We start from the raw sequence: 24380 nt of genomic DNA, 5'->3' as shown, positions 1-24380 counted from the left end.
GTCTCTTGCATCTCCCCATTGAGAGTACTCTGCTTGACCATCAGAAGAACATTATTAGTAAAGCTGGTAATATTGAATCGATGGTGAACTATTTTGGTTCAAGTCCCGCTGCCACTGACAGTGAAGTCACTCAGACCGGGATATACTTGAAGAGGCTCCTAAACAGTCACATGAGATGAGAGTTGCATGTCAAGTTGAGGGGTCGGAGATGTTGCAAGCATGTGTATTAACATTATATGTGCGCCCAAATACTTTATATTTAATGTTATGCTTATACAAGTATTTCTACAAGGGACCATCAAGGAAAAAGTTATAAACCAAACAGGACAACTAAGCTCAATGCTTACTTTCCAACGTGTATTATCAACCTTTTAGAGTCTTATTTATGTCCTTTTCCTTTAAATTATATGGTAGCATAAAATCGTTGTCAACTATAATCTAGAGCATTCCAATAAAGTCCACTGTATTCTCATAAAAAAAAAAAAAAAAATGACTTCCTCACTTTAGAAGAGTCCATTCTTTACAATATTTTCAATTTTCTGGTTAGTGATTATTACATCTAGTTGATTAACCAGTCTCCTTCAAAAGATTGACACCCATATGTTTGAGTACTACAGTTCAACTATTCCATGATTGCCCTACAGACAACAATAAGAGTATCCAATGACACAAAGTTGACAAGACCATGCAACCAACAAGGCCAGCCACCTTAATAAATCATTTGATACCGACTACACTACAATCTGTATCCAATAATAATCCATTTTCAACTTTCATCAAATCTCACTAATGCAAGCCTGCCGTGCTTAATCAGTCAGCTGCCCTTCAGCAATCACAACACAACATTTAAACCTTGATCATCACATACTACAAACACCGACACTGACACGGATACCGAACACAACATTAATACACACAACAACTGGATTTGGATTTAACAGTTGCTGCGTACACAGGCAGTAACTGTTGTAAGCCGTCTGATCAGAAATGAAGAGCCGAGATCGAATATTATATTAAACTGTTAAATCTGTATTGTGTCCGAGATTGACTACTGCGTGCAATTGTTACAGCAGCTGATCCAAATCCACAACAATTTGAAAAAAAATTAAAATAACTGAATGTAAACACATGTGTCGGTGTTTTGTTGGTGTCTGACAACCATATACATAGGATATACCAGACACACCTTCAATTAGAAATATTTGTGGTAGATTCACATATTATAGATTCTCACATACATCAAAACAATGAGCATGAACTTTCCTACAATTATGGATCAAAATAATCTCAGTAGTTACTACAGCTGAAAATCATATATATACAGCTGAAACACAAACGAAAACAAACAAAACCAACATCATACATATAGTCAAACACTCTATAATCTTCACTGTCTCCTTAACTGTCCCTACCTGTATCAACACTTCCAAAGCTTATGTTCTTCAAACCATAAAACACTCTAATTTCCTGTCCTCAAATGTCAGTAATCATCATGCACTGAGTCACTGTCCATGTATATATCTCAGCTTATTACAAGCAACATACTATTCACAAGGTTTGATCTGGTTTTAATAATGTTTACAGGAAAATCTTAACCTATTCCTGCACAATTAGAATAATTACCGGATTATAAACACGACCCTTTTGACCAAAGCACTGATATAATAAACAAATGAAAGATGGAAACACAAATTACCATTTTTAGTTTTTTGAACTTAAACTTGAGGAGGGGACTCGGGTTCAGAACCACAACTATATGACATTGTATCTTCCTTAGGGATAGCCACAAAGTTAAGAGGTGCAGTAGACAATCTTCTCACTTCGTTAAAGTATCCGTTATGACGACCAGAGTAGGAACGTGGTGTACCTAGTTCAGATGTTGTACCGCTCACTGAGTTCCGGCGAGGTGTAGGAGGCATTGATCCATTGCCATAGCCGTTGCTGTTACCATTGCCATTTGCACGATAACTGTTTGTCTTTCTAAAGCTGTTAGTTTTTCTTGGACTAGGTTTCGATCCATATATGGCTTCCTTTTGATTTAGGAGCAGATCTTGCATCTTCTTTTGGTCCTTTGAGATTAAAAACAAAAACCACAAGTGGGTTGGTTAGAATAGCATTTAATTTTATTTATTTATTTTGGTCAACTAGCCTAGTGGCTAAAATTGCACCTTTTAAGATGAATAAGTGGGAGTACCCCGGTCCTGCATATTACATGCAATGTCCCTACCAACTGAGTTATGTTCACACCAACTGAGTTATGTTCACAGGGACGCATTTAATTTTAATTTATGCCAATAACTTAATTATTTTTATATGGTATCTATTATCTTTTTACTAATTACTACCTCGAGTTTCATATATAAGAAAAAAAAATCACCAAGACCAAAGGGAAGTCATTTTTTGTTAACGGCCCAAAGGGAAGTCATTTAATGTTATGATTTTGAAATGAAATGTGATTTCAAATACAGCCATCACATTAAATGTTTCACACCCACTTACATAGAAATAAATAAATTAATAAGGGTACAAAAGGAATTTAAGTAATTAATGCAGGTTAAATTTGTGAATTTTTTTATAAAATACATAAGCAGGTTATTGATTATAAACTAAACTTATTAGGTAATTTATTCAAAGATCAAATTTGTGGACAAACAACAAATGATTATATGCAACTATGGATAAAGAGGTAAATTTACCCTTTGTCGCCTCTTCTCTTCTTCTCTCTGTTGTCTGGTCAGTTTATAATCGTCCAATAATTCCACCAAACGTACCTACATATGATATTGACAATCAAATCAAACTTTCCGGCTAAAAATAACTCGCCAAAGGCGGTGAAAACTAGAAATAACTAACTACACACCATTTCGAACTTACCCCGTCATACAGAAAACAAGTCTTATTTTCATCTTCCCATGCTAGCGTCTTGTTTATAAGATTGTCAACCATTGCTGGAAAAGAGAACATACAGTAAGTATAGGTCCACGTCAAACTTTCAATGACAAATAAGCATTTATGAAAGCAATACCTGGAATTTTGGTTACAGTTACTCTAGCTCGTTCTGCACGTTTCAGATTAATGTGAGCACCTCTTCCAGCACTGTACCGATTGTTGTCCTGAAATTCTCCGTATTACTTCAGAGAACAAACTAAAGAATTGATGTACACTATGAAGATATACAAAAGGGAATTACTGACTTACTTGGCTATATTCATCAAGCCAATTTTCCTCTTCACAAGCAAATAGCCACTTATCAATCCTATCTGTTACTTCTCTTCTACTCAAAGCTTCATCTTTTGCCTTCACTATCTGTGCTTCAATGTTAGCTAATAGTTCACAAGGATCAACCAGGCCTGCATGAAAAACGGCAAGGTTCACTAGTATCAGGTTTTTCTGTGCAAGTCTGAAGAAGACAAAAAAAAAACAGAAATGCAACAAGGAACGAACCGGAATCTATTAATGCACTAGCTTTTTCGGCAGCAGTACTTGTATCAGGTTCGATATGAGTCAATCTACATATTTCTTCTAACTCTGACCTCTTCTTAAAAACGAGTTCTTTCATTCTACTCGCTTTTAGTTTGGTAAGTCTTTCTACTTCTGCTGAAGCCTGCAAACGGACTTTTCAGTCTAAGGAAAAAAACAAATGAAAAAATAAATAAATCGTGAGGGAATTGAAAGAAGCATTTAAACCTTCTCTATCATTTCTGTTGAAAGACCACCTCGTTCGGTGATTTCTGACTCGGAAGTTGCACCGATATAAGTAATCCTCAGAAAAGAGTTTCTCTCTTCCTTTGAAGTGTCCATCAAATTCCAAAGTTCGAATAGGTTAGCGACAATATCCTTCATCTGCATTTCCAAAAAGTAAACTTTAAATATTATATTAGATTAAAACAAATAAAGAGACTAGAAATTAAGGATTGTAGCGTATAAAACACCTTCTGTATTCTAGCTTTCCTTTCGGTTTTTAACTTGAGAATGGTTTTCTCTAGACCTTCCAATGTGCTATTGCTAATATTAGTTGATTGTTCCACCTGAGTCCCATGCAAACTTGGATGAACATCGTCTACCGTTTGGCCGAAATCTAATCCAAGTACACCACAGAGAGAATGCACCTCATTCACACATTGCAAGACTTTCTGAAGTCGGTCCGACTAGAAGCAAATAAAGCATAGAAAATGCACAAATGAGATATAGAAGAAAGAAACTTTGTATGAATCAATCACTCTCACCATTGGAGAGCGTTTACATACTCGTAAGCATAATACCAACCTTTTCCTTTTGAAGGCTACCAAGATGTGTTTGATATTCATTAAGTCTTCTAATTGACAAGTCTTGTTCCTCTACACCACCTGTGCTGCTCACACTCACGTCATCATTGACAGAAAAAGTTCCACAAATCTCGCCACTTATTTTTTCTATTTGAGCTTTAATATCTGCAAATTGTTTCACCCTTTCTTCTTTTTTCTTCTTCAATTCTTCAACCAACGGTGTGACAGACGCAAGTTTCTCCTTCAGCGATGCAGATCTCTTCTCCGCCCTAATCTATAAATTTCATAGACAAATTGATCAGAAAGTCATCGTACAAGTCTTTCATCGTCTCAACTCTCAAGTTAATTCATCAATCAAAAAAGTTAATTCGTAGATATAATATTAAGAAAAAAATATTGCATCTACAGAATAAACCGTAAACAGGCTCCAATTACTGAACACAAGCAAGTCATTTATATATTTTACCGGAGAGCTAATATCGTGTTCCCCAAGTGCAGCGACTAATGTTGCAATCTCAGCTTCCTTGGCTGCAAGGGATTGATGAAAGCGTGCTTTCGTGTTGGCAGCCTCATCAACCTTTCGCCTATAAACATCTAAGCATTCCCTCTCCAGCTCCATCAACATACGATCTTTGTCCTTCTCGCTCTCGCCAATATCGTTCCATATTTGCTGCACACAAAATGTGGTTTGTCAACTAAAGAACTTAATGTAAAAAAACATCAAAGAACTTAATGTAAAACTTATTTTTTTACTACCATCATTTATCATAAGTTTTTCTCTTCTGAGCTAAACACAAAAAAACAAATTAACAACATGATAAAGAACTTTAATTATCTGCAACCAAACAAGAGACTCATTCTATATGTAGAGAGATTAATTATCACAGACAAACTAAATTGGTAACTCTCAAAAATTGTAAACAAAACCAATAAAGTGAAATTTTAAATTGTGAACTAACCAATTTGCTAAAAATCAACCACTTGAAAAATTAAAACTAGAAACAAGAAAAATTAAAGAAAAGCAAAAAAGCTTTAAAAAATGACTTTTTCAACTAAGGTAATCTCATGAACAAAGAAAGACAAATCCCCTTTCTCCCCTACAATAAAATAAACTTAAGAGACCCTATAATTGCTTTCCCTTTTAAACAGTAAAACAGACAAAAAGTTGACCTGAGAAGAAACAAAACATCATTGGTTAGAGAATCACAAAGAGTAATTATCATATATCATAAACAAATCATTATAAAAACCACACTATTCATCAAGAACAAAAACAAGTAAAACCAAAATTCCAAAACTCAATCACTCTAAAGCACAGAAAATTTATCTAAACAAAGTTGAATTGAGAAAATTAAAGAAAGATATAAACCTCAAGTTCTCTGAGCAAAGCAGTGCAAGTAGTGTTAATATGAATACTAGTGATAGGACTTCCAATGGCCAACATTATTCAAAGAATCTGAGACCCTTTTTCACACTCTCTAAGCAACAAGGTAACAAAACTTAACACAATTCAAGAAAACAAAAACAAAAACAACCCTTTAAGAGTTAAACAAGAAAGAATGAAACTTTCATGTAAAAGACCAAGAAACATGAGGTTTTTCCATTGTTTTGGAACAGTTTTGTAACAAACAAAAGCTTAACAGATCTAAAGGTGAAACCTTTGGATAAAGGGTCACACTCTCTTTCTATTCAAGAAATAGTTTTGGTGAAAAAAGAGAACAGGATCTGTTAAGAGAGAGGAAGAACTATAAGAAGGGGTTGTTTGTTTTGGAGAGAGAGAATGAAAAGGTTGTTTTTTTTTTAGAGAGAGAAAATGATTGCCATGATTATTATTTGTTGGAGCTTGGTGTTAGAAAAAGAAAGAAAAAGAAAAAAATGAAAAAGAAAAAGGTTAAGTGAAAGCAAAGATGCAAAGAAAGAAAGGATAATGGTTTTTTAGGGTTTGGTTGGTGGTTTGTTAAGATGCTAAAATGCACCAAAATGTGGAGATGAAAAATGGAGGAGCAGGTAAAGAGGCAAAGTATTGGAATGGATCTGTATTTTTCATTTTTCTATAGTGTATGTGTGTGTGAGTGAGTGTGTATAGCTGTGTCTGTGTGTGTATACTGTATAGTACACATTTGCCAATGATTTGTGTAGTGGGTAAAGTATAAAATAAACAATGACATGGCTTGTGTTATTTTAGTGTATTCCTCTAAATATAATTTTTTTATAAAAATAATTTATATTCAAGTGTTTCTTTTAATGGCTTGTGTTAGTTTTGTGTTATTTTTGTTTTGTTAGCACTTTACTATTTTCTAAAAAATTTATATGTGGACTGATATAGCTTAAATACATCTTGAGCTCCACTCCTTCAAGCTTAACTCGACCACTTCACAAGTTTCATCTTCACGTAATCTGTACGGACGAATGACGTGAGTTATGTGTGTTTCACCTTTTCATGTGATTCACACAAACAAGTGATGTGAGTCACGTGAGCTCTAACTTCATGCGTCTTGTACGGACGAACTGTTTATGGATCTTAATGTCATACTTATTGGATCTGGACACCTCAACTCAAGAGAAGACCCATTATGTCAAGGGATGTTGGACTATAAAATGAGACACTTAGAAGGAAAATAGGGGATTCAGTCTAGGTCAAAAATAATATATTGTAATAGTCATTCTCTTGAGTGCTCTGGAACTCTCTAGTGTAGCTCACTCTTTGTATTAATCTTGTGTTTGCATACGTGAACAATATGTATCTTTAGTGAGTATTTAACTATCGTCACTTGTACTTGTCTCAAAATACGGATTGAAAATGTCACAACACATGATCTTTATGATTGTATTGTTGTTATTTTAACATTTGAATATTTCAAGCTTGTTTTACAGAAGAAAAACAAATTAGAGATCTTCGATTCGAACTTGAAACACAACTAATATTCAGCATAATTGTTTCCAAATTTTACCAATTGAATTGTCACTTACGCAGAATATATCAACAGTGAATTGCAAAATGATGTATCCTTACAACATTCACAAGCAATATTTTATTTATTTTTTAAAAAAATTATCGAGTAAAAGAAATTATTTAATTTTGTTTTTTCATAAATAAATAGAGGCAAATAGCTTATAATGACTACACACTTACTGTACTACACAGTATTTAATTTGCTGCAATTACTTTTTTTTTTTTTTTGGTAGAGTACTTTCTTTTTCTTTATTTCTTTGTTTTTAATTTTTTTGGTGCAATCTTTTTTCTTTGTTTTTCCATTGTGAGAGAGAATTAAAAAATTCAGACAAGATAGAATCTTTATATTTGTTGTATCACACTCGTCATGTGACGCGTGATTCTCACTCTCGAATAATACAAGGAAAAATTTATTATTAACTTGGTAAAGAAGCGCGTGTATATTAGTTGGCTTTGAATTTGCTGTGATACAAGCAGCTGTTTTGATGTTGAAGTGTTTGTAGTACAAAGGACAAATAAAGGAAAGTAGGAAAAAGAAAAACATTGATTTTATTGGTATGAAATGTAAATAATAGCAGTAAAAAAATGAAATGTAAATAACAAAATATGTTACTATGGATTAACTTAAAATGTTTTAGGGTTGAGATTTCAGTTTCACCAATGAAAAACATTTAAACTCAAAATAATGAATGGTTGTAAGTGGATTATCGGCAATGCTACTAAAATAAAAGTCATGAGTGAACCTTGATTTAGAGAGAAAGATGTGCTTGGGTCCAATCTTCACAATTACAATTACAATGTGCGAATAAGATTAATTATCACTGGGTGGGATGAATAGCTCAGCTGGTTAAGCTAGTTGAGCTAAGGGTTAAGGAACAGGAGGTCCAGGGTTCAAGTCCTGACAAAGGAGAAAAAAACTAACATAACATTGTAATATTAACAACTAACATTGCTTATAAAAAAAAATTAATTACCGTTAATGAACTTGTGCTTCCAAATGTGACAATTTGGGATAAAGAAAAAATCGAGTCTCTATTTCCTTTGGACGTACATTCTTGATATCCCGTTATATTGTTTAAAACAATATACCATAATTTATATCGACAATAATTCTTAATGATTGATGTCAATCCATATTTGATTAATTAAATAATTAATCCAATAGGGCCTACAACATCAATGGAAACACACCCGTTTTGATGAAGTACATTCGTGACTTCATGGTTTTGAATTGATAGATTCAAATAAAGCATTCTTGGCCCAGAAGAATATAAACACGTTGATTGGTTGATTAATTTTAACTTAACCATTAATTCTTTCGAGGTTCATGTTATAGAGACTTCTCATTCTGAACTTCAAAGTTAATTCGTGTTTGATGACATCTCTAAGACTTACATGCTTAGGAGGATTCATTTAATTTTGTAGTTTTTTTTTAACTTTACCCTCTTTTTGTACTTAAAAAAATATATATAATTCTCATATGTTCATGTTTCTATTTTGAGGTACCATTTTCACGTTTCTATCAATAATAAACTGTTAATATATATAGTTAATTTAATTATGACCTTCCCTTACATATCTTTCTTGTGTACAAGGGAATTTGAAAGACAAATATTGGAGAAGACAATTTACACAAAAATAATTGAAGTGTGAGAACAACTTTCGTAGAAAAGAAGCTTTCGTTTGGAGTTTTTAACCAAAAAAAATTGTAATCTATGCCATTATGGTATTGTACTCATGTAGATAGCTAAAGTCTAAAAATATATGAACAAAGTAAAATGGAGATTTGGATTTTCTACTTTTGGATACAAAAGTTATGGTAAAGAGTTCAAATAAATGTTGTTGCTACAAAAAAAAAAAAAACTTCAAAATAATTAATATTTTCTGATAATTAAGAAATATTTTGTTTTTGGTAAGAAAAAGATATATTTTTTAATCAATTTTCTAATAAGATATATAGCATGTAAAGTGAGAAATAGAACAAGGAAAACACTATTTGATAGTCTAAATTAAATAAGAAGACCTTTTCCTTTTTAAGATTCACATAATGGCCAAGTCTATATATGATGTCATATTTGTAAACAAAACAAAAAGGTTGACCTCATATATATATATTCAAGTACTAATTGAATAATTTCATGATGCAATGTTTGATGAATTGAATAATTTCATACATAAACATATATTGAGAGAGAGTCATGTTCTATATACAAAATAAAATGTTACCATTAATAGAGAGGGTTATGCTAAGTGTTCTAACTCCTAAGGACATTGTATCATAAATTTATACAAAAAATTTGTCTTAGAAATACAAGTCAATGAAATGATAAGAAACTTTATGTTATTGATCAATTGGCATGTAGAGAAAAAAGGTATCGTCTAATTTAACTTTCAATTTTTTGTTGAAGCGAAGTGTAATTCTTTTTAATAGAAGGGTGTTTATCTTGTTTAACAATCTCACTTCAATACATTCCGGCCACTTTAATTATATAATATTAATTAGGAATTTTAATTTTTATCAATGTAAAATAACTTTACACTGACATAACGTATAATAATTAAACATAGTAGTATATAAAAGCAAGGGAAAAGGAAAGAAAATTAACGTGGAGAAAAAGAATGAATTATTAAATGTTGACATCAAATACTAGAAATAATATTAATTGATCTAGCTAGTTCCTTGGTGGGGAGGTCAACCTATATGGTACATTAACATATCTTACACGAAAATGGTCAACATTTATGGAAATTATTTGTTTGTTAGATTAGGTCTAACATCATAAATTGATTGTTCAACAATAATGACAATAGTCATAATAATTGGAATAATAATAATGAATATAACCAACTTTAATTATTCTATATTCTCTAATTTTTGTTCATTATTAAATAATCAAAGCAATCATGCATGGCATAGAAACTTTAGGGATAAGGAGTTGGGTTACTTCATGTTGGTGTTCTGTTCACTAATCAAAGGTTTAAAGGAAAATAAAAGAGATAAGAATGCAAAGACAAGACAAAGGAACCATAGCTGTATACACTAAATATATGGACCCGAGTGTATAGTTTTATACATTAATCTCCAATATTACACACTTGATTAAAAAATCATAACCACTCTTGAATTTTGTATTAATAAATTCGTAGTCACCCCCTAATGTGTTTGGTATAATAGTATGTACGTCCGTAAAAAACTAAAGGCATGAGTGTACTTTCCAAAATTTATATAGCATCATCACTCATTTATAAAATTAAGAATTACAATCTCATATTTGACACTATTAATTATAATTTGTTTTTGGCAAATAATTAAACTGCCAGAACATTTGACATGTTGGGGTATAAATACAAACCTAGCTACCTTAATTCTCTTATCCTCTCCAAACTTCCAAACAGAATCCTAAGTCTATATAATATCCAAGGTTATCAAAACCGGACAGGACCGTGAACCGGTCATGAAAACGGTTTGGTTTTGAGCAAAAAACGGATAGGAAACTGACCGGAAAAAAATACGTGAACCGGGGTCGAACCGGCGAACCGGCCGAGCGGTTCAAGCGGTTTTGCAGATTTTATTTTTTTTAAAAAAAAATAGGGCAAAACGACGTCGTTTTAATTTTTTTTTTTTAAAAAAAATCTAAAACAAAACAACGACGTTGTAGGAATAGGAAATGTTTTTGTTTTTCATCTATTTTTCATTTGGTTTGAATTATAAATTTTATTTTATTTTGACTTGTGATATTTTATCTTTTTAATGTGTGAAATTATGAAATATTGAGCAATTATTCATATATATTTATTTATATATTAATTAAAATATATATTTAATTAAAAATGGTTCGACCCCGATTGAACCCGGTCCGACCAATTGAACCTTGAACCGGTGAGCTCGCCGGTTCGATGACCGGTCCGGTTCTGACAACCTTAATAATATCAGTCATTTTTTTTTTGTTAAACTCGGTATCCGGCCCAAATACGACTAATTCGAGAGGATCAATTTCACCTTCCACTTGCAGGGGCCCATTTAAACTTTAAAGTCAGAGTATTTTTTACTCTATATGAACTAACTCACTAAAATTGACACCAGAAGGAATCAAACATGAAACATTGAGATAAACACAATTCAAGGTCTCAAGCTAACATCACTAAACGAACTCAAGTGAATTACTAATTTTGAAAGGATATATTTAACGAAATTAAATGTCACTAATTTTGAAAGGAGTAGTTCTACTCTACTGTACATAGCATTCAATTTATAAGTTTTTTTTTGTTATGTTATTGGTCAAAAAGATTTTCTTTTTGTTATATTTATACTTTTTATTAAAAGAAATAAGTGGTAAGTAATGTTGATAAGTCCTAATTCAATTGATAGTAGAATATTTTTGTTAGGTTGAACTTTTACCTGAATTCAAACCCGAAAACTTGCAATGTGTTGTCACTTCGTCTATAGACAAAAAAAAAGTGACACATAATTACCAACACAATTTTTTTTAAATGATTACAAACATTTTGTGTTGGAAAAGTTGACAACATATATATATATATATATATATATATATATATATATATATATATATATATATATATATCTTTTACTAGTAAAAGGAAGGTTGAGTTGCTCAAAAGCAAGCATTGTGATGATGTGGCATGCTTTAGAGAGCTTCTCATATCTATTTAAAATTTGTCCCACAATTTATTTTGTGTGTCCATTCATCCTCCAAAATAATTATCTATGTTACAATAATAATGGCTCCCAATAATAATGAAAGAAAGAAAAGAAAAAAAAGATCAAATTACAAAAGAACAATGAATAGATATATGTTCTTTCATATTTTACACTACCAAACATAAAATATAAATCATGCATGCGTAAATATGATTTGCAATTTGTAAAATTTTACTTTAAATAAATAAACCAAATAAAAAAATTACTCCTCAAAAAAATTTCATGCTTGACAAAATAAATAAATAAATTTTATGAAAAAAAATACTTTAGTTATATTGTTTATTAATTAATTACTATTGTGCTATTATTTAAAAAAAAAATTAACTTTGTCACACCAACTTTTAAACTACCATTCTTTCGTATTCCTTAACTCTTATTCTTTAACTATGACAAATAAATTTATCAAACAATCATTTAAAAGGAAGATTGAGTTGTTCACAAGCAAACATTGTGATGATGTGACACTCTATAAGAAAAGTTTACAATCTCTATTAAAACCTTTTCATATTTTTTCATATAATAGAGTTACTCTAATAATAAATAATAAATAATAATAATATATTAAAAAAAACTAACACAATTTATTGTTGTTGAATTGAGACAAAAATGAATTGCAAGCAATGAAAGGTGGAATGGTGCCATCATGTTATTGTTTTAATTGCATTGCAATATATTATTAAAATATATATATTGTATGTTACAATTCCCTATTAATGCAATTGAAAACAAAGAATTCTTGGAGACACTAATATTGAATATGTTAATTTAGCTAATTATCAAACACAAGCTCTATATAAAGTTAACCCAAAAGCTAATTATCACCACCACCATATCAGGAAGTCTACCTTCTATGTTTTAACAAAATTTTAATTTATCTATCTCATAGCAAAAACTCTATGGTTTTTTTGTCTAACATCTCCATGAGAAAAAGTTATACTTCTTCACCTTCCATATGTTAAAGTTACACATTATAGTGTCTTGAATTGATTTAAAAGCTATTGTGTGCATATATATAGTTACATCATAAGTATATTGGTTTTTGTCCTTGGTAGGTGATGGTGTCTAACCTCTTAGAGTATGTGGTATGTCTACATGTGATTGATTAAGAAATTGATATACATATATGTGATAGTTGCCTATTAATATGTTTGTAAATTGGAATTTTTCTATTACTCTGAGTTTAGAACATCTCTAATTATTTTTTATATTTCTTTTTTAGGTTGGATATTTTTTTAAATATCAACCGGTGTTTTGTTCGATGATTAATTAAACTTTGAGTTGAATCAATTAATATGAATATGACTTTTTTTTCATGTGAAGGAGGATAACAGGATAAAACATACTTCTATTTTTGCTTACGTTGCATCCTATGAATGTTTGTAAACCTATGAAATGACACCTCATGTGAGGATGTGTATTTAACTCTGATGGCAGTTTGTAAACCATCATTTTTTTAATTGATATAATGTTTGTAATTAGACAACTTTATTTTTTCATTTATTATTTTATTAGTCTAATGTTTTAGCTTATTTGTTTCTTATTTTCTTTTTCATTTATTATTTTATATAAGGTAAAAGATTTGTATAAAAAATTGTTGATTAATGGGAATATAATTAATTTTTTTCATGTGAATAAGTTGAAGAGGATAAAAGAGACTTCTATTTATTGATTTTGAAGTCCCTTAAAATTTATATAGATCGAGGGTATATTGATGTTGGAGGCATTCAATTAAAAGAAGACAATCCAAATAATTTAGAAATATAAATATGTGTCTCATTTTTAAATACTATATTGTCTACAATGTGTAGGTAATCTACTTGATCTCAATCAAGAGAAATATAGAAACAATAACAAAGTAGAAATTAAAATAAGTTTTTTTTTTTTTTTTGTAGTTGATACTCAAGTCATGTGGTTCTTATAATTGTAATACATGCAAGAAGTATATTGATTCAACTTGACTTAGAGGTTATCCAAATATATAATCTTCATGCATTTATCGTATAACACTTGCCTAAATCTGGATGGTTCAATATGAATATATATGAATTTTAATAGATGGTCCTATTTTAATCTACGCATGACATCCAATTCTTACAACCATAAAATGAATCGATGAAAAGAATTGTGCTAAAAACATGTTAGTTTAGAAATTGTGCTAAATACTTTTTCCTCCCACTTAGAATTGTACTAAAAACTTTCTAAATTAAATTAAAAAAAGACAAAAATTATTAAATAAAAATTGTTGATGCTCATTTGTCAAAATAAATTTTAGAAATTATTAAAACCGTAGATGTTAAAATATATTTACATATATTTAGAAAATATAATCACACATATATTTAAACATATTTACACACAACTAAAATTCACCAATAATTAAAAAATTATTATTTTAATTTACGTAATAATATAACTTTTTGGATAAATTAATTACATATTCTAAAAGAATGTTTACGTTATGGCTGAAAATAAAATAATGGAATATTTATAAGAGTAAGATGTCATTTTTTTAAGCAAATAAGAAAATGACACATGTTAAATCTTAAATTCATCTATAAGACTTTCTTTACCTTAACCAAATAACTAAACCTAAATTCAAATATATAAAGTCTTCGTCCAAAGTTATATATCGACAACAACAAATATTCAAGTTTATATAATATAATAAGAAAAATAAAATAAATGTTCAAGAAAATATTAAATAAGAGGGACAAAAACTAACAATAATTTTGAAGAGACACAAACCTCACCAAGAAAAAGAAAAACAAACCAAAAACAAAAGGACCAAGCAAAAAAAAATGTGAACCAAACAATAGACTAAAAAATTGGGACTAATAAAGTTGGAATAAAATTTCAGCAAGTGAATAAGTGAGAATAAACTCAAAGAGAACGAGAGATGAGTAAGTAGAGAAGTTATTTGGAACCTTAAATTGCATAGAACGTAGTAAGCAAATACGCTGTTTGAGACATAATTTTCAAAAAATGAGATCACGTGGAACAAATAGTCAAAGCCACCATATATGAATCATATTCTATAATCAAAACTTATTTTAACATTTCTCATGAGCAATATTGTCTACAAGTATAATTAGGTATGCCTCCAACTCTTATTGAAAATAATAAAATAAGGGATACATCAAAAATAAAAAAACAAAGTGACATTTGACTATAAATTTGCAACTCATATAAAGAAAACTAAAATCTTATATGATTACACTAATAAAATAAAAAATGATACATCCTTTCAAACTTATGAAATATTATAAGAAATCTATTACATTAAAATATGAACAAACTACGATATAAATTAATAAAAAATCTAATATTTCTAAACAACTTTTTTTTTTACCCATATACTAATATTAAATATAATCATATTTTAAAATAATACCTATTATTTAAATATATGTGATTATAGTTATCACAATTATTATTTTTTATTTATAAAAATATTTTACTTATATATTTTAATCAAACCCGTGCAACGCACGGGGTTACCCCTAGTATATATATAAAAAACAAATTAAATATCCTCCATCCCAACTCAATGATTAATCTTATAGGAGACAACCGTTGATAAAAATTCGAACTATAATAAGTTTAAAAATAAAGTGATTGATAATTTGTCTTTTATACCACTTGTTTTGCTTACACAGCCCATAAAATATCTTTAATTTGCGAGTTTGAATGGTATTAGTTGTGAATATAAACTATTCTTATTCGAACATTTCCTTCTTTCATCTCTATTTTATTAAATGTATGAACTTTTCCTTCTTTCATCTCCTATTCTAATATTAAAAATCGGACCCTTGATACTCTCAACTCAATTTAGAGAAGAAAATTTTGACATGCAGATAACTAAACAAATTATAAACATAAAACCCTTGATAATACTTTTAATATGCACAATATTACACAAATTATATATATATCAAAAACACCTCAATATATAGCTGCCAATAGGAACAACCTACGAAACATATCTCCACAACTCCACTGAGCTAACGATGATGCAAAAAAAACAAATAGGTTTAACTACACATTTGGTCCCTACGTTTATTTTAGGTTTCAATTTGGTCTCTTATATGTTTAAAACGTCTCAAATTTAACAAAAAAGACCAACTTATGTTGAGATCAATAACATAAGGGACCAACTTGAAACTTTTTAAACATAAGAGACCAAATTGAAATCTAAAATAAACATAAGGGATCAAATATGCAATTAAGCCTTGAATATTAGACTCTCAATGTTTTAGATATGCCAAAAATGGTACATACAGGAATTTAGGTCCTTAGAAATTGGTATATTTGGTATATTAAACTCCTATGAGCAAATAACTATTTTGATCCTTTGAGTGTGTACGTGAGTGTAATCGATATATAGCCTGTGAAATGTATTGAAATTACAAACAAATCAACAAGTCTATCTTTTATTTATGGCAAAATTATATTTGCCATAAATTACAGACAAATCACTCTGATTGTTAAGTTTTCTTTTTATTTCATTTTAGTCCCTTGCGTAATTACGAACATTATGTATAATTTAGTCCCTTAGCGTAGATTTCTTATATTGCTATAACAATCCCTTAGCGTGTTTATGTTCTATTTAGGGTGATTGTCTTTGAATTGTAAGGGCACCCCTTGTACTCCTAATTATAATTCAAATTTTGCTTATATAAAAAATGTATAATTTAGTCCTTTAAGTTTATTTTCGTTTAATTTTGGACTCTTAAGTTATGAATGTTGGATATTTTGATCATTTAAGTTTCAAATTTTAGACAATTTTGTCCTCCTATTAGAGGCCAAAATTGACGCAGTACGGAAGCGTGAAGGAATAGCAAACGTTAATCCTATTATGGAACACAAGTTTGCAAGCGACAAATCTGTCAGATAAAGTTCTGGAATCCACCAAATTTCTGGAATCCATCGATGGTTTAGCTTATTGAATCAAAAGGTTCGCCTTCAAGACTACAATGGTTTAGCTTAAATAGTAGTGAAAAATAAAAATAACAAATCTCCTAAAAGATTGTAAAAGAAAATAACAAACCTAGCAAAATAAAAATAACAAATCTACCTAAAATATAAAAATAACTAATATATGTGAAGTATAAAAATAAGAAATCTACCTAAAATATAATAAAACTAAATCTAGCTAAAATAATAAATTACTAAAGAAACCCTCCTACATCAAAAATATCTTAATCTTAATAATTATAATTTAAGGAACCACAGTAGTCAACATTCATAGTGACCAAAATAAAACGAATTTTTTTTTAAGAACCTAATTATCGAATGTTTGTAAGTTAAGGGACAAAAATGAAAAAAAAATATTTAAAGGAGCAAAATAAAATCTAAAATAAATTTAAGGGACTAAAAATATAATCTAACACTTATTTATCGTTTGAATATGTTTTAAGTAGTCAAAACAATCCTCAAATATGTTTCTCGTTGATTAATTTATGCACAAAATTACTAACAAAACACACATTAATTAGCAATGTGTTTAGAGTGGGGTTGATATGCCGCGACTCCTCTTGAAAAGGAGGAGTGCCTTCAGGAACGCGGACACATGTGGTGCATGGCTGTCGCCGTTTAGAGTGATAATGTCTCACACATTAGAAACACTATTTGCCATAAAAAAAATACTTTTGATAGAGCATAATTTTTTGCTTTATTTCGTGGAGTCACTTCACTTTAATGGCACTCAAGCATTGAGACATTCATGATGACAAACCATGCTTCTTTAGGCAATTTCCGGCCGAAGAGAAAGTTATATATGGGGACAATGACATGCATGATACATCCACCAAGTATCAATATATATTTATTGTGGAGTGAGTTAAAAACCAAATATCCCAACAAGAGGGACGTACACAGTGACTATAAGGTGAAAAATTGAGCTTAAAGGACAAGGCAAAGTTCCAATTATAATCTTTTTTGGGTCCATAGAATAAAAGAAATTAAAGCATCTGTCTATTTTCTATTTAAATAAGGTAAATGATAATATTAATAAGATAGTGAAACGTCTATAAGGCAGTAGTACATTTTTTGTACTAGTGGGGATGTGTAGGGTTAGACTCATCCAAATCCAAAGTGATGAAAAACAAAGAAAATTGGGATAGTTGGAATCATAAGCCGACAAAATCAATGGAAAGGAGAAAATTATATGGAAGGCTTATGGGGTTGACAAGTTATTGGCATAATTATTGGTAAAAAAAAAAAGAAAAAGTTATTGGCATAATTAGTGACAAGAAAGCATCATTTACATATGTTTGTGTTAATGGCAAAATTTAAGGTCGTCGACATACAAATATTTCTTTTATAATTAAATTTTTTGTTAATAGAACTATTGAGGCAAATATTTCCATGAACATAATATAAATGGTAGAGACATGACATGTAAGAATCGTGATTCCCATAATGTATATTTGACATCAAATACGTTACTTTTTTTTTTATAACCTTTTGGTTCTCAGGAGAAGGGCCGCGAGATAATTAAAGTTGACAAAAAAATTGTTCTACTCAAAAATTAAATTCGGATTCTTTCGAACGATTAGTCCTCTAATAAAATTCATTAACCACTTGAGTTCAATAATTTGGTTGCATCAAACACGCTACTTTACCGTTAATTTATAATGTTTCGTATTAACTGTGACTTTATAATAGGGAAAATTATGCTCACCTCCCCTAAAGTATATTCAAATATCACTTACACCCCTCTATTTATAATAAAACACTAGCCTCCCTTATAAACTAACCCTGTTAGCTACTGTTAAAAAGAAAAAACTAACTAATCTTTTCTCATTACCGGTATTAATAGTTTTCTTACACATGTAAATTGATCTGCTTTTTTTTTACAAAAAATTTCTCATCTAAACTGAACCAAATTGTGTTTGATTTTAACCATTCGAATTACATAAATAATTTTTCCTCAAAACTGCACAGTGGACACCTTAAAATTAAGGTAGGAAAAATTGTCTATTCATTTATTATTTTTGACGAAAGACAAAGTCTACCATGCACAAGCTCTTTATGTTGTGCATGGTGCACAAGTTGTCATTTATATTATAATGAATACGAATTTTTTAAAATCCACTGTTGGATTGAAAGTTTATATCATATAGATCATCCATAAAAATTTTAAAATTTTTTGAAAATCATTTGATATGTTATTGAGAGTCATCAAGATTAACGGTTTATGAGTTTTTATTGAATACCGTTAATTTTGATGAGTGTCAATAACATATCAAATGATTTTTAAAAAATTTTAAATTTTTTATGGATGATCTATATGATATAAATTTTCAATCCAACAGTAGATTTTGTAAAATTCGTATTCGTTATAATATAAATGACTACTTATCCACCATACACAACATAAGAAGCTTGTGCATATTAGACAAAGCCTCGACGAAAAGGAAAACTTACCTATAACTATTAGTGAAAGGTATTTGTCTGATATATGGCTTTCAATTTATAAATTTAGCCTATTTTATCGGCATCATATGCAAATAATTGTGGCATTGTAACCAACTAATTGAATGAAAGTAGGAAGAGTACCATGCATCTGAATCAGAACAAATGTCTCTCAACATCCTTTAACACTTTAGAATTTAATGATGTCAAAAGATGATGTTTGGATTACAGCAGAAAGAATTTAGTGAAGGATCCACACTCCTAAATTCTAGCTACATGTTTGCCGGTGTGCCATACTACTCAACCTAAGTTGACTGGTTCCATCATTTTTTGTTATATGTATAATTGAAATTAAAATAAAGGAAATATAAGAGATATTTAAAAAATAATAAAACAAATTCAATTAATAAGTTTATCGTATACAAGTGAGACAAGTTTTTTATCATGGACAAACTTGTTTTTACCATTTGACAATAAGCCTCATCATTGTTCGTAAAAAAAAAAAAAGTCTCATCATTGGATTAAACGAAATGTAATGTGACATATTAATTCAATGATAAAAATAAATTTGTACTCTATACAAAGTAAAAGACTTATCTTATTCGTGTATATTAGACAAAATTTAATCTTAAGTACATTAACTGATTAATGCATTAGTCTACAAGAAAAATGAGAAAACATGCAATCCCTTATAAACCAAACCCATGTCTAAAAGTCAGAATAAATTGGACCGATCTAGACATTTTTGTCAAAAAATTCAAAGTTTAAGTTTGATATGTGTGGTCTGTTAATTATTTTTTAAATCAAGTTTGACTTGTTGTAAAAGAACTATATATAGTAAATTTAAGGATAAATGATTTTAATTTAATTTTGCCTATAATATTCATTCAAAATATAAGGATAATTAAATAAAGTTGAGTGATCAGGATGCCTATTGGGACTATCTTCAATTAATAGTGCAGTAGCGAAGGAGATATTCTTGGGCTTTGCCCTCTTTCTTCACAAAAAAAAAAAGAAAATATTTAACAAATATTTACTTTTTAAAGGAGATATTCTTGATCATATTCACAAAAAGTAAAATAAGTATTTAAAAAATAATTAAATAATATTTACTTTTTAAATTATTAAATGATATAATAGTTTTTGTGAATGTGATCAAATATAATTTATTTAGTCACGTGACCATTTAAAAATATCTCGTAAAAAATTCGTATCCGTTTACTATACTCCTTAAAGTATGTAAGGGCATCATTCACTTTAAAAATAAATGTATATAAAATGGTCATCAACCTATATGTATTTGACCAAATTAAAGAGTGAAAATTAAGAAAAAGTGTGTTTCTAAAGCTCTTTTGTTCTGTGACTCAGAGTTACTTAAAGCAGACAAAATACATTTGTAGTTTCTTATTAATTGTGTGGCTTGTGAGAATAGTCTAATGATCTAATGGAACCAGACAATCTATATGTACAGGGGTAAATTTCAACAATATCAAATTACCTAGGATTTTGTTTGTAGGTGGGTGAAAACGTACACTGTCCCCGCATGTGTGTTGGAGATACAGAGAGATTGAAAATTTGGAAGTACTCTTTAGCCTTTAACATGTAATAAATTTTATTTTTTTATATATATTGATCTATTTAATTTATGATATAATTTAGATACATTAATCTTTTAATATATTTTAAAAAATGAACTTATCTAATATTAGGGACTAAATGAAGCAAGTACTAGTATTACGGACCATAGAAAAGTGGATTCCATACATATGCATATAAAGTTTAAAATTGCGGTTTGTATCCGTAATTGCGGTTGTAGTATTGCTGATGCGGTTAGGAAGTAAGTACTAGTGCTACGGACCATAGGAAAGTGGATTCCACACAGATGCATACAACGTTTTAAATTACAGTCCGTATTCACAATTGCAGATGTATATTGCTGATGCGGTAGCTTCCGCAATTGCTGTATGAGTGTTATTTTAATTCACATGTACGACCGTATTGTAACTGCAAGCCGCATTAGACGATTTTGGTCATGTTTGTTCAAATTTTCTCTAAAAAAAAAATTTAATCAAAAAATTTACTTTTAGCAATCTCTCAACCCTGTATTTTAAGCACATTCGTGTTTTATGGAATAAACTAAAACTTTGTAATAGTGGGTAAATAGTATAGTGATATAATGATGTCATTTAAATAGTTTGTGAAATTTCAAAATAATTTCACACCGCAAAAGTCACATTACGCGTATAGCAAACACAATGACCGCAATCCCAATAACAACATCCGAAACCGAAATTTAAAATCATGGATGCAGGATGACATGGTTATCTTGCTCATTGATCCAGATTATATATTAATTAGACGAAACATGCGAAAGTTGTAACCGCTTCACATAGTTGCAACATAAATTCCATTTCCGTCCTTAAAAAAAAAGAAACATAAATTCCATTTCCGGACTATAGACATCTAATTTTTTTAATGTTTTCCAGAACAATGCCCAGTAGAGCAACATTAAAAGCAAAATTTCCTAACCACAAAAAAAACATGGTGGTCCTTGTAGAAATAGATTATTATGGTCAAAGTGCACACACTCCACCACCGACAGTAGAATCGAAAACAGCTAGCAAGTAGTAACCAAAAGGGACTATTAACAGAAAGTTCATACTCAAATTCAAAGGGATGGTATTGTGTTGGTGTCACCAGTGTGATTCTATGCAATTTTCGTCTACATTTAAGATACTGTGACGTACTAACAGATAATGCTATTGGCTCTTTTGGTTGGGGACGGTGGTCAAAATAGTCAGCATAGTTTAGGTGGTGGATTAATCAATATGTAGAATTATTAAGATTACAAAAAATATAAAAATGTAGAATTATTAGATTAATTAGTGTTAGTAACGGAACTCAAGTTTATCTGAATGGTGATAAGTGGAAGGATGCTCCAAGCTGGAGGTTAGAATTCGAGCGTTAGAGATGACCGACCATGATGAAAGACAGGTACTTGCAGAAAATGCTCCGACGTTCAAATCAATAGAGGTTGGGGTTAAATTGAGACATACATTGTGAGGTTGTGCAAGATTGATCTTATAGGCCGATGGAGGTGGTATTGGAGCAATAAATTGGATGTAGAATTGGACTTGTTCACAATTGGCATTTTTAAACCCACTTGGGTTGGTATGGTGGTATTAACTTGAGAGTGTAATATTTTTTAAGGTTTCAGATTCGATTCTCTCTGGTGTCAATTTGGATGAACTGATTTAGCTTCTTCAAAAAAAATTGGCATTTTTAATTGATCATGTATGTAGGGAGGTTGATAGGTTGTTTTGCTCAAATTATACATGATTTTTTTGGGGATTACATGATTTTTAGTAAACAAAAAAAATGTACTCCCTCCGGTCCTTTTTATAAGAAACACTTTGGAATTTTTATTTGGTCCTTTTTATAAGAAACACTTTGACACAATTCCATTTGTACCCTTATTAAATACAATCAAATAATTCATTATAATGCTAGTGCATTAATTAGAGAAGTCTATTTCCCATGCTAGTCAAATGTTAGTTTTGGAATATAACATAAAATGTTAGAATCATTAATGAGAAAATTTACCTTCCTTGGTCTGTGTGATTTTGTCAAAGTGTTTCTTATAATAAGGACCGGAGGGAGTAATTAAAGAGTCCCCGTGAGCTTAGCTCAGTTTGTTGGGACATTGTACTATATCTGTAGGAGTTCGTGTTCGAATTCGGGACACTCAACTTATTTATTTTTAAGGTGAATTTTCTAGTCAGTGGACTACTTGGCAAAAAAAAATGTAATTAATGACATTTATTTGATGAAAATTCTAACATTAGTAAACTATGAACACTCCAAATCATGGTCCACACTCGGGTGTTGAAGTAAAAGAAGAAAATAGAGTCATGAGTCAACTTTTAAGTATAAAAAATTATACCCATGTTTGGTTTGTTTGATCCACATGTTTCGAATGTACCAAAAAAAAAATCCACATGTTTCGATATAAACATAACAATTATTCGTTTATACATGATTATCATATACATATGATTATTTATAAAAATAAAGTTAACTAAAAATAAAGTTAAATTAGTTAAAAAAAATACTATAAATTGTTTTCATAAATTATAAGGAAGAATTTAAAGAAATAAGTTGAAAACGTTGATGTCATAAAACTACATGTCATAGGTTTGTTCTTATAGAGTTCTTATGTCATAGGTTGATGCAATAAAACATTAATTTATACTGTTCATGAGTTGTGTTCATGTTCATATTTTGCGAGGATGGGTTTGCTTTGTGTATGACTTATGGAGAAGGGGTAGGTATGGATGCTTTTTGTGTCTGATTTATGAAACAAATTACAGCCCTAACACAATTGATTAATCTTATCACCATCGTAGTTAATCCTCTTCTCCCTAATTAACAGAAGAATGTCAAGAGATCATTTCCCTTTAGTTAACATTGTTCTCCCTAAACTAATTTTTCTAGGGATGCAAGCCCCAGAGATGCATCAAAGAGGAGATTTTGAAACTCGAAAGGAGAAGTCTCTTTAACATGAACATCAAAAGAATTCATGGTTAAACTAAAATTAGTACTAAATCAATAAGCACATATGTTTCCTTTACGCCCATGAATAATTTCTTTGAATATGCCAATTCAAATTCATGAAGTCAGGAATGCACTTAATCAAAGCCGGTTTGGGGGTGTGTTTCTGTTGATGTTGTAGGTACATATTACTATGTCAACCAACACATTGGAATCACTCTCCACTATCAGATGTTGTTAAATCCGAAATTGATAAACCTTGGACTACTTTTAAGAATTGCCGAATGTCCCCACAAACCAATACGAGTTTTTCAGTGTGTTTTCTCCCCACTCACACACTTTATTAGAACTTCCCAGAAGGTGATCCACCCAAAGAGTATTTCAAGTCAAACAACCTTAACTGAGGAGTTCTTTTGACATGTGTTATCAGAAAGAAGATGCATCTTGTTGATATAGGTAGTCCAAATTAATT

The 24380-nt window shown here is 30.1% G+C and overlaps 1 protein-coding gene across 1 annotated transcript; it reads right to left on the bottom strand.

Moving 5' to 3' along the window:
• Positions 1 to 1187: 1187 nt before the first annotated feature.
• On the bottom strand, positions 1188 to 6433 carry LOC123922947 (65-kDa microtubule-associated protein 6). Its single transcript, XM_045975607.1, has 12 exons — positions 5635 to 6433; positions 4732 to 4935; positions 4267 to 4539; positions 3933 to 4148; positions 3688 to 3843; positions 3445 to 3604; positions 3199 to 3350; positions 3026 to 3113; positions 2875 to 2948; positions 2697 to 2771; positions 1697 to 2069; positions 1188 to 1602 (listed from the first exon to the last, which is right to left on the bottom strand). The coding sequence occupies exons 1-11, from the start codon at positions 5707 to 5709 to the stop codon at positions 1716 to 1718; spliced, it is 1827 nt and encodes a 608-aa protein (XP_045831563.1). The 5' UTR covers positions 5710 to 6433; the 3' UTR covers positions 1188 to 1602; positions 1697 to 1715.
• Positions 6434 to 24380: the final 17947 nt, after the last annotated feature.

Source organism: Trifolium pratense, linkage group LG1 (assembly GCF_020283565.1).
Source record: "Trifolium pratense cultivar HEN17-A07 linkage group LG1, ARS_RC_1.1, whole genome shotgun sequence".
NCBI lineage: Eukaryota > Viridiplantae > Streptophyta > Magnoliopsida > Fabales > Fabaceae > Trifolium > Trifolium pratense.
The sequence above is the reverse complement of the archived record's forward strand: the minus strand, read 5'-3'. Positions and strand labels throughout refer to the sequence as shown.